The sequence below is a fragment of the Eutrema salsugineum genome, unplaced genomic scaffold (genome assembly GCF_000478725.1).
Source record: "Eutrema salsugineum unplaced genomic scaffold, Eutsalg1_0 scaffold_16, whole genome shotgun sequence".
In the NCBI taxonomy this organism is placed as follows: domain Eukaryota; kingdom Viridiplantae; phylum Streptophyta; class Magnoliopsida; order Brassicales; family Brassicaceae; genus Eutrema; species Eutrema salsugineum.
In genome coordinates this window covers 2916497-2930366 of record NW_006256858.1, presented here as the reverse complement: position 1 = coordinate 2930366, position 13870 = coordinate 2916497, and the positions used below count along the sequence as shown (strand labels likewise).

At 35.9% G+C, this 13870-nt stretch overlaps 3 protein-coding genes across 5 annotated transcripts; all 3 read left to right on the top strand.

Moving 5' to 3' along the window:
* The first annotated feature begins 688 nt into the window (after positions 1-688).
* On the top strand, positions 689-1521 carry LOC18021500 (major latex allergen Hev b 5). The gene is made up of 2 exons (XM_006404068.2): positions 689-899; positions 995-1521. Exons 1-2 carry the CDS (start codon positions 804-806, stop codon positions 1358-1360), a joined length of 462 nt encoding a protein of 153 aa, XP_006404131.1. The 5' UTR covers positions 689-803; the 3' UTR covers positions 1361-1521.
* A 918-nt stretch (positions 1522-2439) lies between these two features.
* On the top strand, positions 2440-4608 carry LOC18021499. Of its 3 annotated transcripts, XR_002900273.1 has the most exons (3): positions 2450-2577; positions 3005-3652; positions 3774-4608. XR_002900273.1 is itself a non-coding variant. In XM_024157899.1 (2 exons), the coding sequence occupies exon 2, from the start codon at positions 3073-3075 to the stop codon at positions 3511-3513; it is 441 nt and encodes a 146-aa protein (XP_024013667.1). In that variant the 5' UTR covers positions 2440-2577; positions 2967-3072; the 3' UTR covers positions 3514-4608. The 3 variants fall into 3 exon arrangements, 2 of the variants coding, with proteins under 2 accessions (XP_024013667.1, XP_006404130.1); XM_024157899.1 differs by having other exon boundaries at positions 2440-2577; positions 2967-4608; XM_006404067.2 differs by having other exon boundaries at positions 3005-4608.
* Positions 4609-4883: 275 nt separating this feature from the next.
* LOC18021497 (mitochondrial import inner membrane translocase subunit TIM22) lies at positions 4884-6915 on the top strand. The gene is made up of 6 exons (XM_006404066.2): positions 4884-5249; positions 5341-5456; positions 6077-6200; positions 6291-6439; positions 6521-6583; positions 6683-6915. The coding sequence occupies exons 1-6, from the start codon at positions 4944-4946 to the stop codon at positions 6714-6716; spliced, it is 792 nt and encodes a 263-aa protein (XP_006404129.1). The 5' UTR covers positions 4884-4943; the 3' UTR covers positions 6717-6915.
* The last annotated feature ends 6955 nt before the right edge of the window (positions 6916-13870 follow it).

The window sequence follows — 13870 nt, the reverse complement described above, 5'->3', positions numbered from 1 at the left end:
ATGCTGCCAGATTTGGTCTTTGGAAATTAGATATGCTATTCATCAAATAATACCATGTTTTATTTCCTAATCAGTTTTTAGCGAGATTAGTAAAACTGTTGAGTCTTTTCAAATATGGATTGTATATCAATCATTATCTTTGCCATAATTTACAGCTAACCAAACACATGTTTTTTTTTTGGTCAAAACAATATAAATTGCTATTGCAAAATCATTTGACATGTACCATAAACGGGAAAATGATTTTTCTTTGCATTTTACTAAAAGTAACCGAATAGTACAGTATTTGTCCATCGATTTGTGTGTGTGTGTGTCAACCATGAATATATACTATTAACTTTTTTTTTATATATATATACTATTAACTTATTATTAGTAACAATCGAAAATAGGGCACACAAGATGAGAGGTCCACAAAACTTCCATACGTTTGGCCATATCAATTATGCGTTTTAATTACATTAACTCCTAAATTTACTCCTTAGACTGCTGAACACTAAAATAAGTTCCTAACCTTCCCCTGTAAATAACTTTGACCAAACAAACAAAAACTTCTGTAAATAACTCTAATATTAGCCATCCCCCAATTTGAAACATTCAACACAAAAAGAAAAGACTAGACTATAGGCTCTCCATAAAAATCGGAATCATCTTAAGCTATATAACCCTAACTATGTTCTCTTCATTTGTTCAATCCTCGGGTCGCCAATAATAAATCGCAGAGACAAATAAAAACTTGTGTAAAGTTTTCACACTCCACAGCCTAAACCCAACCAAATTCGCAAGAAAATAAAAAATAAATAATGGGTGGCTGTGCGAGTAGACCCAAGGAATCAGACATGAACAACGAAGAAGGCTCTGTTCCTAACAAGCCTGTGTCAGAAACCGTAGTAGCCAAGGTATACAACATAACAATCATCTAGGTTTAAATATGAAAAATTAGGTCTTGTCTGTTTTTAAAATCTAAGGCTTAAACCGGTTATGATAATTACAGGAGAACAACACAGAAGAAAGCGGAGAGAAACAGAACCAGACAGAGACTGAGACCACTGAAACAACTTCTGTCGAAGCTAAGGAGACATCTCAGGTCGAGCCGACCAAAGAAACAGCTCCTGCTGCTGAGACAGAGGCTGCAGCACCTGTGGAAGAGTCATCTTCTGCTGGTGAGGCTGCACCAGCACCTGAGAAAGTGGAGAACGTAGCGGCTGCAACAGAAAACGCTGAGACAGCGGTTGATGCGGCTGCGGTTGCTGCACCGGAAAAGGTGGAGGTTGCGGTGGAAGAGGCTAAACCGGCTGAGGCTGAACCAGTAAAGGAGGAGAGTAAAAAGGAAGAGAAAGAAGCTGTTGTCACTGTTTGATTGATTTAAATCTGTGAAAATATTTTGAATGTTGTTGTAATACCACCTTGATTTGATTTGCTACTAACTGGTTTTAATTGGCTTTGTTTGTTCTTTGTATTTTCATAATGATTATTCTTTGATTCAATTAAACATAAATCAGTTTTGCTACATGCAACTTTCTAATCAACATTTCTTCAGCCGATTTGCTATATTTCGCGTTTGAATTAAAGATCTCGGCTTCTTCTCTCTATTGAAGACAATAAGATCTTGTTACCATTTCTCCATTTTGTAACGAACATGTAAAAAGGGTAAATGATACTCATCTTAACTTCTCCAACAACAATAAAAAACTCTATATTTCTTCGAAGCAATTTATTTTGTTGATCATTATTCTTTAATCTTGTGATTTTCCTCCATCTATGTACCATGGACAAATACTATTATCACATAGTCATACGAAAAAAAATGAAGAACTAACAGTGTTTATTGTAACAAAACTAAAAATCCAGAAATCTTAAAATCCGTTCAGTTTAATATAACACCCTATTTATAGATCAATTCCAAATGGTACACTATATAAGGGGGCCTAAAAATTGGGGGTTAAGAAAACGAATAAGAATGTGAAAAGAGCATGGACGACCGGTGACATTAAGTGGGCCAAAGGCCCAAAGTCATTGACCTTCGGTGGCTCGTTCTGACTTCTGACAATGTCACTTCACGGCGTCACGCTCTTCTTACCGTTGCCGTTTCTTTCTCTGAAGTTTTTGTCTTATTCTGGAATTTCTTCCTCTATAAATATCCAATCACAAAATAGTTTACTGCCCACGCCTAATAAATATCATATTTATTAAGTGAATATACGTAAGACACGAGTAGATAACCATTGTAATTTTAGGTGACACGTGAAGTCCCCATTTCACCGCCAAGGGATCAACAAAGAAATGTAAAGAAATGAATGACCAGCTATTAATATGGATTAAAATGTTAAAAATAAGGAATAAAGATAAATAAAAATATGAAGTGGATAAAAAAAGTAGATGAGGTAGGCCCCAGTAAGTGGAACCGTTTATTTAGTAACGGAGACACATTGATCCGTTAGAGAGGAGAGTGCGAGCCGAGTCTGATCTATAAATACTTCTCCATTGTCTTCTTCAATCACTTTGTTCTCTAGCTTTCATATACAAGTTCGAATCATAATTAGGGTTACGAATTTGCTGCTTTGCTTTGCTGATCAGGTGTGTGTGCTTCTCTCCCTCTCTCTCCCCCTATTTCTCCTTACTCTGTGTATTTTCTTTTTATCCTGTCGTCAGATCTCGTAGCTACACATAATGCGGTTAATTCGCCACGATTAGGCTCGGTTGATTAATCTTTTGCGATTTATCTCACTCCGATTAGGTGAATTATATGTATAGTGTATCGATTTCTTTTTTATTATACAAATTTTTGTTGTCAAATGTGATTTGAGCTCATCTGTACCATTTTTGTTTTTTTTTTTTTTGGTTTTTGTTTCCTAAGAAATGTGATAAAATGCATGAAGTATCGCTTTGGAATGAAATTTAATTTGGTTTTTGTGTGGAATTAGAGATTGCACATGGTTGCACCTAACGTTGTGAACTTGTGACAGATATTGATCGTTTTCATCGGATTGTTTGGATCATGCAGAGTGTGAAGACGGTTTGGAGATTTCGAGATCACAAGTAATTTGCTTGTTCACATTAAAAAAAAAAACAATGGAGGTATATGGAAAATCACCCGTGATTGGTTCTTCTGCGAATGTTATTTACTTGTCTGCAATACTTGGTCGCGATGGACCCGTCCCGTGTCACAAATGTGACTGGAAATGCGAGAACGAGCACGTTTGTGGGAACATGTACCGTTGCAAACTAACCGGTTTGAATCATGTCTGTGACAAGAACTGCAACCAAAGGATCTTGTATGATAACCATAGCTCATTGTGCCGAGCCAGTGGCCGGATATTCCCACTATCACCGGCTGAGGAACAGGCGGTTAAAGGAGTCCGGAGGAAGCTTGAAGACGAGAGTCAACCTTCTGAAACCTGCGTTAAGCGTCGAAGGCGTGATGCTCAGTTTCATTCTTCTCCTTTTGAGAGGTCTTTCGCTGCCGTGAGCCCAATCTGTAGCCAAGTTGGAGATGGAATGGAGATGAATTAAAGATCTGTGCTGATCTTTTTCTATCTACGAGAGGCTTTTCTTTTTTGTCTCACTTAGAATAATAACTTCCTTGCCTTTTTTAATTTTGGACAACTATGCAATAAGAGACATTATTCATGTGCTCTTCCAGGGAGACTAGGTGTAGCTCCCTGTCTGAAGAAGCATTTTTATCTTAGTATTGTTGAACTCTATGTAGTAAGTTAACGTAGGAGAGTGACTTCATAATTCTGATGCTCTGTTCTGAACATTCTTGTTTTCAGAATAATAGGTGAAGTAGAATAACACGCTTGTTTCAGCTTTTGCTAGTGATCTCTTATAAATTCGGAGTTTTTTCCTTGTGTTTGGACACAGTGGTGAGACAGGCTTTGCTTATCTGTGTTATCTTGTTTTGGCTGGCCTTACTGTTATAAGATACCATGGGTGATTGCTGTAAGAGTTTTTTTTTTTTCTCACATTGCCGACCAATGCAGCAGCGTAGGTTTCGACCAGGTTCTTCAAGATAAAGAAATCGATTTGGTTTGTCATCCTGTTGAATACTCCTTGATCCTCTCAATGATTACATGATTGCAACCTCTACTTTGTTCAAGACCATGTTCCTTCTTCTCCTTGATTGATGAGCTCAAGAAGTCATGAATTATTTTCTGTTTGTGCAGGTTTCATTGTCTGGCCATGCAGGAGAGTTAGTTTTATTGCCATTATTCTGTGTACAATGATTTGACTTTTATGTTTCTCAGTTGCCAGAGTTTGAGGAGTAATTCTAACAATTGGATCTTAAACCTTTCTTTTTAGGTACATTTAAGCTTGTGCACAGCAGGCAACTACACGCTTGGTGTATCCATTACCGTTGTAAACTCATGTTCCAGACAGCAGAGGAAGCACGGTAGCGAAGAGAGATACTCAACAAGAAATACTTTAGCTAATAACATGGTGATTTTGCGTTAGATAAACTGTAACAAATGTCAAATTCTTTGTTTAAATTCGTTTATTGTTTCCAAGTTAAGTCTCTGTATCCACCAGTTATTTGCTTTTCATTCTCTCTTTCTGTCTGAGGACCCAACATCTCTGACTAGATACAACCTTTCTCAAACATATGTATGCGACAACAAAGTTTTTTGACGTGTTAGATCAATGGAATTTTGCTTCCTTTTGATACTTGGAGCTGTCAATATTTATATCTCTTTGAACTCTTCAACGCCTCAAACATCATCTAAAATTGTCAAGCACAATTGTAAAATGGAGACCTTAATAGGATGAAGAAAGGGAGCAAATAGCGGGTAATGAGCTAATGGGCTCTTAGGGACAAAAGATAAATGGGTCTGAAAGGCCCAATATATCGTATAAGTTAAATGAAGATGGAAGAAAGAGAGAGAGATAAGACGAGAAGCAAAAGCAAAAATCGAAGTCGCAAGGAGAAAAGAAAGTAGCAAAAAATGGGGATAGGCGGCGGAGGAGAGCAGAGGAAAAGCGGTGGCGAAATGATGGCGATGGCTAGCTTGTTCAACGATCAGCAAAACCCAGTTCAGCAGCTACAGGTCAAATTCAAGGAGGTGGAAGTTGGTTTCAAGACGTGGTTGTCGAAGCAGTCGCTTCCGGTGGAAGCCGCCGTCGTTTCAACCATGAGCGGTGTACAGGGAGCTTTCATCGGCGGTCTCATGGGAACACTATCCCCTGAAATGCCTCAGTCCGGCGTTGACCCTCAAGCCATGGCCTCGATGAGCAAGCTCAGGTTCCATTCCGTAACTTCTAATTTGTAGTAAATCCATGTGATTTCCATTGCTCTTGTAATTGATGAAGGAGACTTTTTTTTTTTTTTTGCGGATTTGGTAGGCTCTTGTGGGTGGACCATGGGTCCAGGCTCGTAATTTTGCTGCCATTACTGGTGTAAATGCTGGAATTGCCTGCGTAATGAAACGCATTAGAGGCAAAGAGGATCTTGAGTCTGCGTAAGTCTGTACAAAAACACTATTTATCTCCTGAATGGCCTTTTGTAGCGCCTCTTGAATCGTGTCTCCTCTTAGATCTTTGTAAGCTTGTATCAGTTTTGAGTTACTAATTCTTGTTTTCTAACAATGGCTTACTACTTACTTAAATCAACCCTGTTGCTAGAACCACACACCAGAAACTCAGCTTTTTTAGCTACCCGTTAAGACCTGTTTGGTGCCTTAAAGCATTTTTAGGATCTATAAGAGCTGTTTCTGTTTACTTGCCCTTGTCTCTTTCTGATCACTGGTTGGTTAGATTTGGTAAATTTCGACACGGATTACAGGGTTTGAATGGAAAATAATTTTCACTCTCAGTCTTAATCAAACCCGTGATCGTATGAGCTTTCATTCACATGATCATGATCTCTTTGCATCTATGGGGGTAGATAATTTGAATATAAGATGTTTGCTCCTCCTCTAGAGTTTTGATATCTGAGATTGCTCATAAAACTTGTTCATGGAAGCTGAAGGTTCTCTCGGTGGCTTGCTTGTTTCAGTTTTTGAAAAATTAAAGGAAATCCTGCGATTTTGCTTATGATTGAGAATGGAAGTGTTAGAGAGTAATGGTTGATTTATTGCAGCGTGGTTGCAGCGTTAGGATCTGGATTCGCGTACTCTTTGGTGAGCCAAGGCTTGCAAGGTCAACCTCTTAATGCAATCACCACCGCTGCAGGTTTTGCTGTTTTCCAGGGAATATTTTTTAAGGTGAATAATCATATCAGAAACTTTTCTTATGAATCATGTCATGACCGACCATCCGTTCTTAACACAATTTATTTCCGGTTCTAAACTCAGTTAGGAGAAAGATTCTCTAAACCGAGCCCTGAAGACCCGTTTTACACACGATCAAGAACTATGCTATTAAAGCTAGGTCTACAAAAGTATGAGAAGAACTTCAGGAAAGGACTTCTAACAGATCCCACCTTGCCATTGCTCACCGACAGGTATAAATACTGCTTTTAAGTTTCAAGGTTCTGATTATGTAATAACTAAGACTAATGTTGTCGTTTGAACTCTAAATCCAGCGCGTTAAGAGATGTGAGCATCCCACCAGGGCCAAGGCTTCTGATACTAGACCATATTCAGAGGTTCGAAACCAACTTCTGTGCTCTTCCATTTGTGAAAAAACATGAGTCTGTGAATTTACTGAATTGGATGGATTGGTTGTCTGTTGTTTTTGAGTACAGGGATCCTGAGATAAAGGGCAAACGTGGGAAGTAGTAATTGAGTGTTCTATTTATATGGTCATCACCAGAATCTTTCTGTTTTAGCAGTAAGGATCTTCAGACACAAATGTAATGTTTTTTTTTTTTTTTTATGTAGCTGCTTCTACTAGCAATGTTTGATTCTCTTTATATTGAAAATATTTTGTCGCAAAGTAAACTAAATTATACTCTCTCCATTTCATAAAGAGTGTCGTTTTAAGGTTTTATTTTTGTTTCACAAAGAGGGTCGTTTTATGTTTTCAATGCAAAATTTTAAATAATATTACAGTTTTAACTCTATTAATTTAATGTATTTATTAGATAAAAATAAGTTATTTAATGTATTAATAAGTAATAAAATTGTACTTTTAATAATTTTCTTAATATGTGTGAAAAATATCAAACAGAGAGAGAGTAAGTTTTTAATAAAAAAAATGGAATATGATTTGTATGATAATAAGATGAATATGTATACAGTTAACCTTGAGATTTGTTGAATATTATTTCATACAAAGTTTGGCCAATCACCAAAGGGATTGGTAAATAAATGGATCAAAATTCGACGACTTAAAAAGGATCAAAATTGATGCACAATGAACCTTGAATTTTTTTTTTTTGGGTACTTTGAGTCTCTTTACACCTAATTTATTGGGTTTGTGATTCTCCCTTATGCTTTAATTATTTTATTGCTGATAAAAATATCTTCAATCAAAAAAAAAAGATAAACAAATATCTTCATTAGAATAGTAAGAATAATAACCACAGGAAACTTGATGCGACGTGTCTCTCACTCTCGTAATCACTAAAGTTAGAGCATCACTATCGCTAAAACTGATAATGGGGTTTCTATTTAATATTTTATTCTTAAATTTGAGAAATAAAAAAAGAAGAAAGAGAGAGAGAAATCGCTCAGGGGTAGAAGGAAGAAAGAGAAAGGGATGAAAAATTTGCTAGCCAATGTAAATATGACACTTGTACATAAGAATCGATTCTAAAAGCATATGCAATGGAGAGACCCTTTTAGAACATTTCCAATGGTTGACTCTATTTTTGGTTCTAAATATAGAGATCTCTAAAAATAGAGAAGATATTTATTCCAATGGTCATCTCTATATCTGACTCTAAAAATAAATATTTTATTTTATTTTTAAGTATTAATTGCTGATAAAGTTCTCTACTTTTAAAAATTTAAAATTGTTCCATATATTTTTTTTAACAATAATTCAACATAAACATATTTTTAACATTAACTATTATAAAAATTTATTACATCACATAATTAAAAAATTAACAACTAATACATTTTTTAAACATCAGTATTAGTACATTTTTTTTAAGCATCAGAACTCAAGGAAGAAAATAAAGTTTTACTTCAGAACTTAAATTCTATACAAGATCCAAATATTCGTGAACATGTTCAAGCTGAACAAAGACGAATTTGAAAAGAAATGGGTTGATCAACAAGCTCCTTCTACATCTATTTCATTCGGGCAATATTTTGGTGATTTTCATGGAGGTGGAAACAACTTACAAGAGTATTAAATTACTAATCTAATAAATTGTGTGAAGTTTTCTTTTAGTATTTGATTTTTATCTTTAAATTTTAGTATTAATTATGTATTTCTAATTTTATTATTTGTTTTTTTTTGTCAACAAAAATACAACGATATTATTTGTTATCTTATTGTATTTCTTTGTTTAATATATATTGTTATTAAATTTTAAGTTAAAATAATTTTCTAATAAGTTATTAGTAGTATAAATTGAATTCAGTGTAATATTGTTAGTTATATTATAGTTTAGGTATAAAATAAAAAGATATTAAAATTAGATGATTGTTTTGTAAATAAAAAAGTTATGCTCTAAAAATAGAGCCATGAACAGTATTGCTCCAAATATAGAGCAACACTGTTCATTTCTCTATTTATAGAGCAACATATAGAGTACCATTGCAGTTCATTTTACTCTAAAAATAGAGTTTAGAGCAAGATATAGAGCACCATTGGAGATGCTCTTAGGTCTCTTATTCTGTTTTTAATTATTAAAATTGAATAAGAGATGTAAATAAGAAACTGTCAATATTAATAGGTCAAATGGTAGAGACTAGAAAGGGTTTCTAAAAAAGAAAAATCATTATAATAATTTATAGAAAAAAAAAGATTTTCTTGAAATTAAAACACAAATAATACATAAACATTATAACAAATATAACAGAAATTATTACAGATGTTTAAAGTTTTAATTTTGATCATCTCCAAATTTTTGCCAAATATGCTCTATCAAATCCGCTTGCAGTTGGTGATGGTGATTAGGATTACGAACTTTTTTACGAGTATCCATCATATTTGCTATATTTGTTGGCATATTTGTGGAATACGAGTAATCCACATTTGAACTTCCGCCTCCTTCACCTTGTTGAAATTCTTCAGTAATAAAGTGTCTGTATCCATCTCGTTCGTCTTCGACTATCATATTGTGAGTATAATACAAGCTCTCATAATCTTTCCTATTTTGGCTTTATCCCAAAACAAAGCTGGATTTTTGATAATGGCAAAGCGAGCTTGCAAGACTCCAAAAGCACGCTCAACATCTTTTCGGGCACTTTCTTGTTTTTCAGCAAATAAAGTCGATTTTAAGCCTTGTGGTAGTGATGTGTTTGTGTGGTGTGTTGTGGGTGTCAAGTTTTACCCTAATTGAAATCAATAGCCGCAAGTGCACAGTTGATCGATTGTAGTACTTAGGGATCGAATCCACAGGGAAGGAGGTTCTTTTCCTGCAAAAAGCCTTTAAAATAAGTTAAAGTAAGGAAGTCTAGAACAAAAACGGTTTAGTGGGGGTTTGGTAGTATGTTTAAAATGTAAAAACAAAATATTAAAAGAGAATACGGGAATTAAATGACGTAATAACTATACTTAACGAAAATAACTAAAAATGATAAAAACGGATATTCTAATGCTTAAATGAAACTGAACTAAAAAGGAAAGACAATATTGAATTAAAGCTTGAAAGAAAATCGGTGTAAATCAATGGAGAAGAAAGCGTTACAATATTGAATTAAAGCTTGAAAGAAAATCGGTGTAAATCAATGGAGAAGAAAGCGTTGGGCTTCAGGGAAGTTTTCTCAGGGGTACGAACGATTCAAAACATTGCTAGAGAGTAAAATTGATAAGATCTTAGCTTAAACTTTTCGAACTGGAGTCACGGACGTATGAATACGCCACTGTCGTGATCATAGACAACTATCTCTCTCAACCCTGACCAGTAGGTTTCCACTCTGGCCCTGGAAGAGAAGACATGCATTATGTTTAAGACTCGTCCTAATTCACAAATCGCCCATAGGTAGGTTTCCACTCCTATGTTTGTTTTGCTCTCCCAAACTAGATCTGATACCTGATGAACACTTTCGTGTCACCAAGCATCTGGATCAGATTGTAGTTCATGACGCTACTCTCATGCAGTAAAAACGAATTCATAAAAAAAAGTTCTAAGATTCGGCTCAAAAGCTCATGGAATCCTCATCGAACATATAAATCCCCATCAAAAATCCCTTAATCCCATCAATAAAACTACTCAGACATAATGAACGAAATCAAAAACATAGTATTAATAAGTAGAATAGAAACCGAAATTGAAAAAGAGAGAACAAGGGTTCAAGAGAACAAATCTCTCTCTCCCTAAAAGCTAAAGCAAAAACAATAAAAATATGAAGTAATCATAGATGGTATTCGGTTTTTTCACCATTTAGGGTTCCTAAGACATGTATTTATAGTGCTCAAGACCTCTCTGGACGTCACTTAGGGTTTCTCTAAATGTGGGCTTCAGAAATGGGCTTTTTGGGCTCGGAGGTTGATGGCCGCGGTCGGGAGTGCTCTGACCATGGGGAATGAGTGGTTTGCCGCGGTCGGGATGCTCCTGACCGCGGGAAATTGCTTGTTGGCCGCGGGTGGAAGTGCTTGCCGGCTGGTTTACGGGACATCTTGCTCTTCGCGTATCTTTTGATTGAACCGTTGGATTGCCAAGCTGTAAAGTGTACTGGAAAACTGATACTTCCATATTTAAGGTCTCCAAATTTGAGCTGGATCAGACGGTGAGAAGACCTTCAATTAGGGGTGAACTTCTGACGGTTTGACTCTGAGCTGAAATCTGGTTTTCTATCCATTTTGTTAAGCTTTTCCCTAAGTTACCTGAAAAGAGTCTTGGAACTACAAATACTAGAAAAACGTAATAAAAGTACTTAAAAGCAATTGAAAACATAGAAAAAGTATTTCAAAACGATCCATAAAAGTGGTCAAAATACGGTGTTATCAGATAGGTTAATAGATGGGACAAAAACTGATCAAAAGCCTCATCAAAGTTGTTATGAGAAGAAGAAGCCATAAACTTGGAAGAGAATTAACAAGATTTAGAGAAAAAGATAGATAATAGAAAGAACAAGTGAAAATGGAACAAGATTTAGAGAAAAAAGATAGACTTGAAAGTGTTTGTATATGAAAGATGAGAAGGCATTGTTCCCATATATAAAGGTTTTATTACAATGTATGTCCACACACAAAAAAAGAATGGTTCTGTGGTTACAAAGTAAAGCATATATTCTCGACAATACACTCAAACAGAAAAGAACAAAAATAAAAGCAAAAGTTGTGGTAGCCGGTAACTTGTTCTTTTGCAACTTGTGACTCCTTTTGTAATGTTCTGCCATCTACAAAACTGTACCACGTGTCTTTTGCAACTTGCCCTGAAAACAACGAAGTTAACAAGTGAGCATGAACAATATATAAACAATTATTGATAACATGACACAACACATGACAAAGATTATAGAGAATATCATTGATAACATGAAAAAGCCTTTATAGAGAATAACAGAGAATATCAAACAAACATAGCATTGATAACATAACATGAAACAACAGTTACAAACAGACACTAATTTTCCAACTAACATCAAACAAACAAACATCAAACAGACACAAACTTGAAAGACAAACAAGATCAAAGAAGATCAACACAACCAAACAGACACTAGTTTTCCAATATCTCGCACATAATCTTCATCTTCACAGCTTCTTCAACTTCCGAGAGAGGTTCCTTCTTTGCAATAAGAGTATCTAACAGCGCCATCTGTGTGACCCTCTTCTTCATCTTCATTTCCTTCTCCTTTATAGTCCACAAACCCTGGAACTCATTGACAACCTTACCTTCCACAAACCCTGTCTTTTTAGCTTTGGCCTTTGAGGCTTTAACTCCAGGAGGTCGGGTTATGGTTTCAACAGCTTCGGTGGCATTGTACTAACCGGGGATCACCTCCTGGACCCTTCTGACTAGCCGCATAATAGAGTGCAAACCTAGACCAAAACCGCATCCAACTTCTGCTCATTGCCCACAACTGGGTCTTTACTCGTGTTCAGCCACGAGCTGATGAGCAGAATGTCATCTGCGGGAGTCCATGTTCTTCTCTCTCGAGCTTTTGCTGTCTGCTTGCTCGTGCCTTCATCGATGAAACCTTCTTGAGTGCCAGCCTGTGTTGAATATGCTGGGAGATTGAGTGAAGGAAAGGGATTATGGTATGGTGAGCCACAATCTTCTTGACTATGCAAGAGCTCAACGAAATTTGAGGTTTGGGAAAAGGGATACGTTGAAGACATATCCCCTAAGGTTAAGAGATGAGAAGAGATGTCTGTTTATGAGATGAGAAGAAATGAATGAGAAGAGATGTCTGTTAAGCGATGAAAAGAAAGGGAAGATGCATCGGGTTTAATAGAGAAGGTGAAAGAGAAGGAGGAAGACAAGTTGCATCTGTTAAACAGATGAAATTAAAGGAAAAGAAGAAGCATTGATCACGAGTTATATTTTTAAAACAAGCACTTAATTCAAGTTCACAACCATATTTGAGTTGACAGTTATCTAACTTCCCCTTTTACACACCAAAATTCCATTTATTACCTATAAACACTACCATAACCTAATGTTAAAATGCATTTATTGCAAACTAAAGGATAGAATTTTGAACTGACCTTTATGCGAAGCTGATGCTGTGCTTTACCTTGATGTCTCTTCGCTCTACTTGCTGTGTCTTCTCTCTTCCTTAAAGCCAATCCGCATTACTCTCTCCTCGTGCAGAGCAAAGAAAAACCATTTTCAATTTTCCTATTAATGGAAGCAACTAGTAAATATTCCATTAAAGAACCAACCTAACTCCAAAACTAACTCCAAAACTAATCATCAATACCTAAACCATTTCAACCATTTCAACCAAATACCAAAGTGAAATGATCGTATAAACCATCCACCACAATGTGATCGTATAAACCAAGTAATCATAATGTCATCGTATAAGCAAAGCTAAAACCATTTCAACCATATACAAGCTTATCATCTCTTCATACTTGTTAATACTTGTTAATCAAACTAAGTGATCATGTTTGTTAATCATCCATCACACTTGTTCATAAAACATAGTGATCTTTTACTCTTACTCAAATACCATTTCACTGACAACCATACATCATACTTGTTAATCAACATCAATTAAGCCATTTCTATTATAAACTATTTCCATAATAAACAACCAACACCGATGGAATCAATTCACAAAACCGATTGGTTCCTATATCATTCTGGTAGTCTCGAACCCTAACCCAAAGTCACTCATCAATCAACTTCAATTAAAATCACGCACAAGGGGGATTGAAGACAAACCTTTACTGAAGCTAAATTGAACATCGACGAAGCCGGCTGTCGATTGAATTCCTTCGGGCTTGGATGCCGATTGATTTCCTTCGGGCAAGAGATTGGAGAAGATCGATGAAGGCGACGAAGCCGGAGTCACCCAGAAGCAGCCGATTTCTGCGAGAGGAATCCGATAACGTCGACGCAGAAACCGGAGAATCGCCGGTGAAAGAGGAATCATCGTTTTTTTTTTCTTGCATGGAGGAGAAATGAACTTGGGAATTTTTCCCCCGATAGAGAGAGAGAAAACATCTGTTGACCCATTCATTTGATGACACCTGTCAACTAAAGACGGTCTCTATTGTCTCCTAATTTGGATACGTCTTCAGCCCAAAACACAATTAAACCTATTTTGCTTTATTTTTAATTCTTAAAAGTTTTTAGAAACTGGGCTTAAAGACCCCATTGCACATGGTATAAAGTATACCAAATAAAAACTGG

Excerpts from the sequence above, each read along its gene's own strand:
- LOC18021500 (XM_006404068.2), top strand. The coding sequence starts at position 804 with ATGGGTGGCTGTGCGAGTAGACCCAAGGAATCAGACATGAACAACGAA. Across the intron at positions 900-994 it reads CAGAAACCGTAGTAGCCAAG|GAGAACAACACAGAAGAAAG; the intron begins GTATACAACATA and ends TGATAATTACAG.
- LOC18021499 (XM_024157899.1), top strand. The coding sequence starts at position 3,073 with ATGGAGGTATATGGAAAATCACCCGTGATTGGTTCTTCTGCGAATGTT.
- LOC18021497 (XM_006404066.2), top strand. The coding sequence starts at position 4,944 with ATGGGGATAGGCGGCGGAGGAGAGCAGAGGAAAAGCGGTGGCGAAATG. Across the intron at positions 5,250-5,340 it reads GCAAGCTCAGGTTCCATTCC|GCTCTTGTGGGTGGACCATG; the intron begins GTAACTTCTAAT and ends CGGATTTGGTAG. Across the intron at positions 6,201-6,290 it reads TCCAGGGAATATTTTTTAAG|TTAGGAGAAAGATTCTCTAA; the intron begins GTGAATAATCAT and ends TTCTAAACTCAG.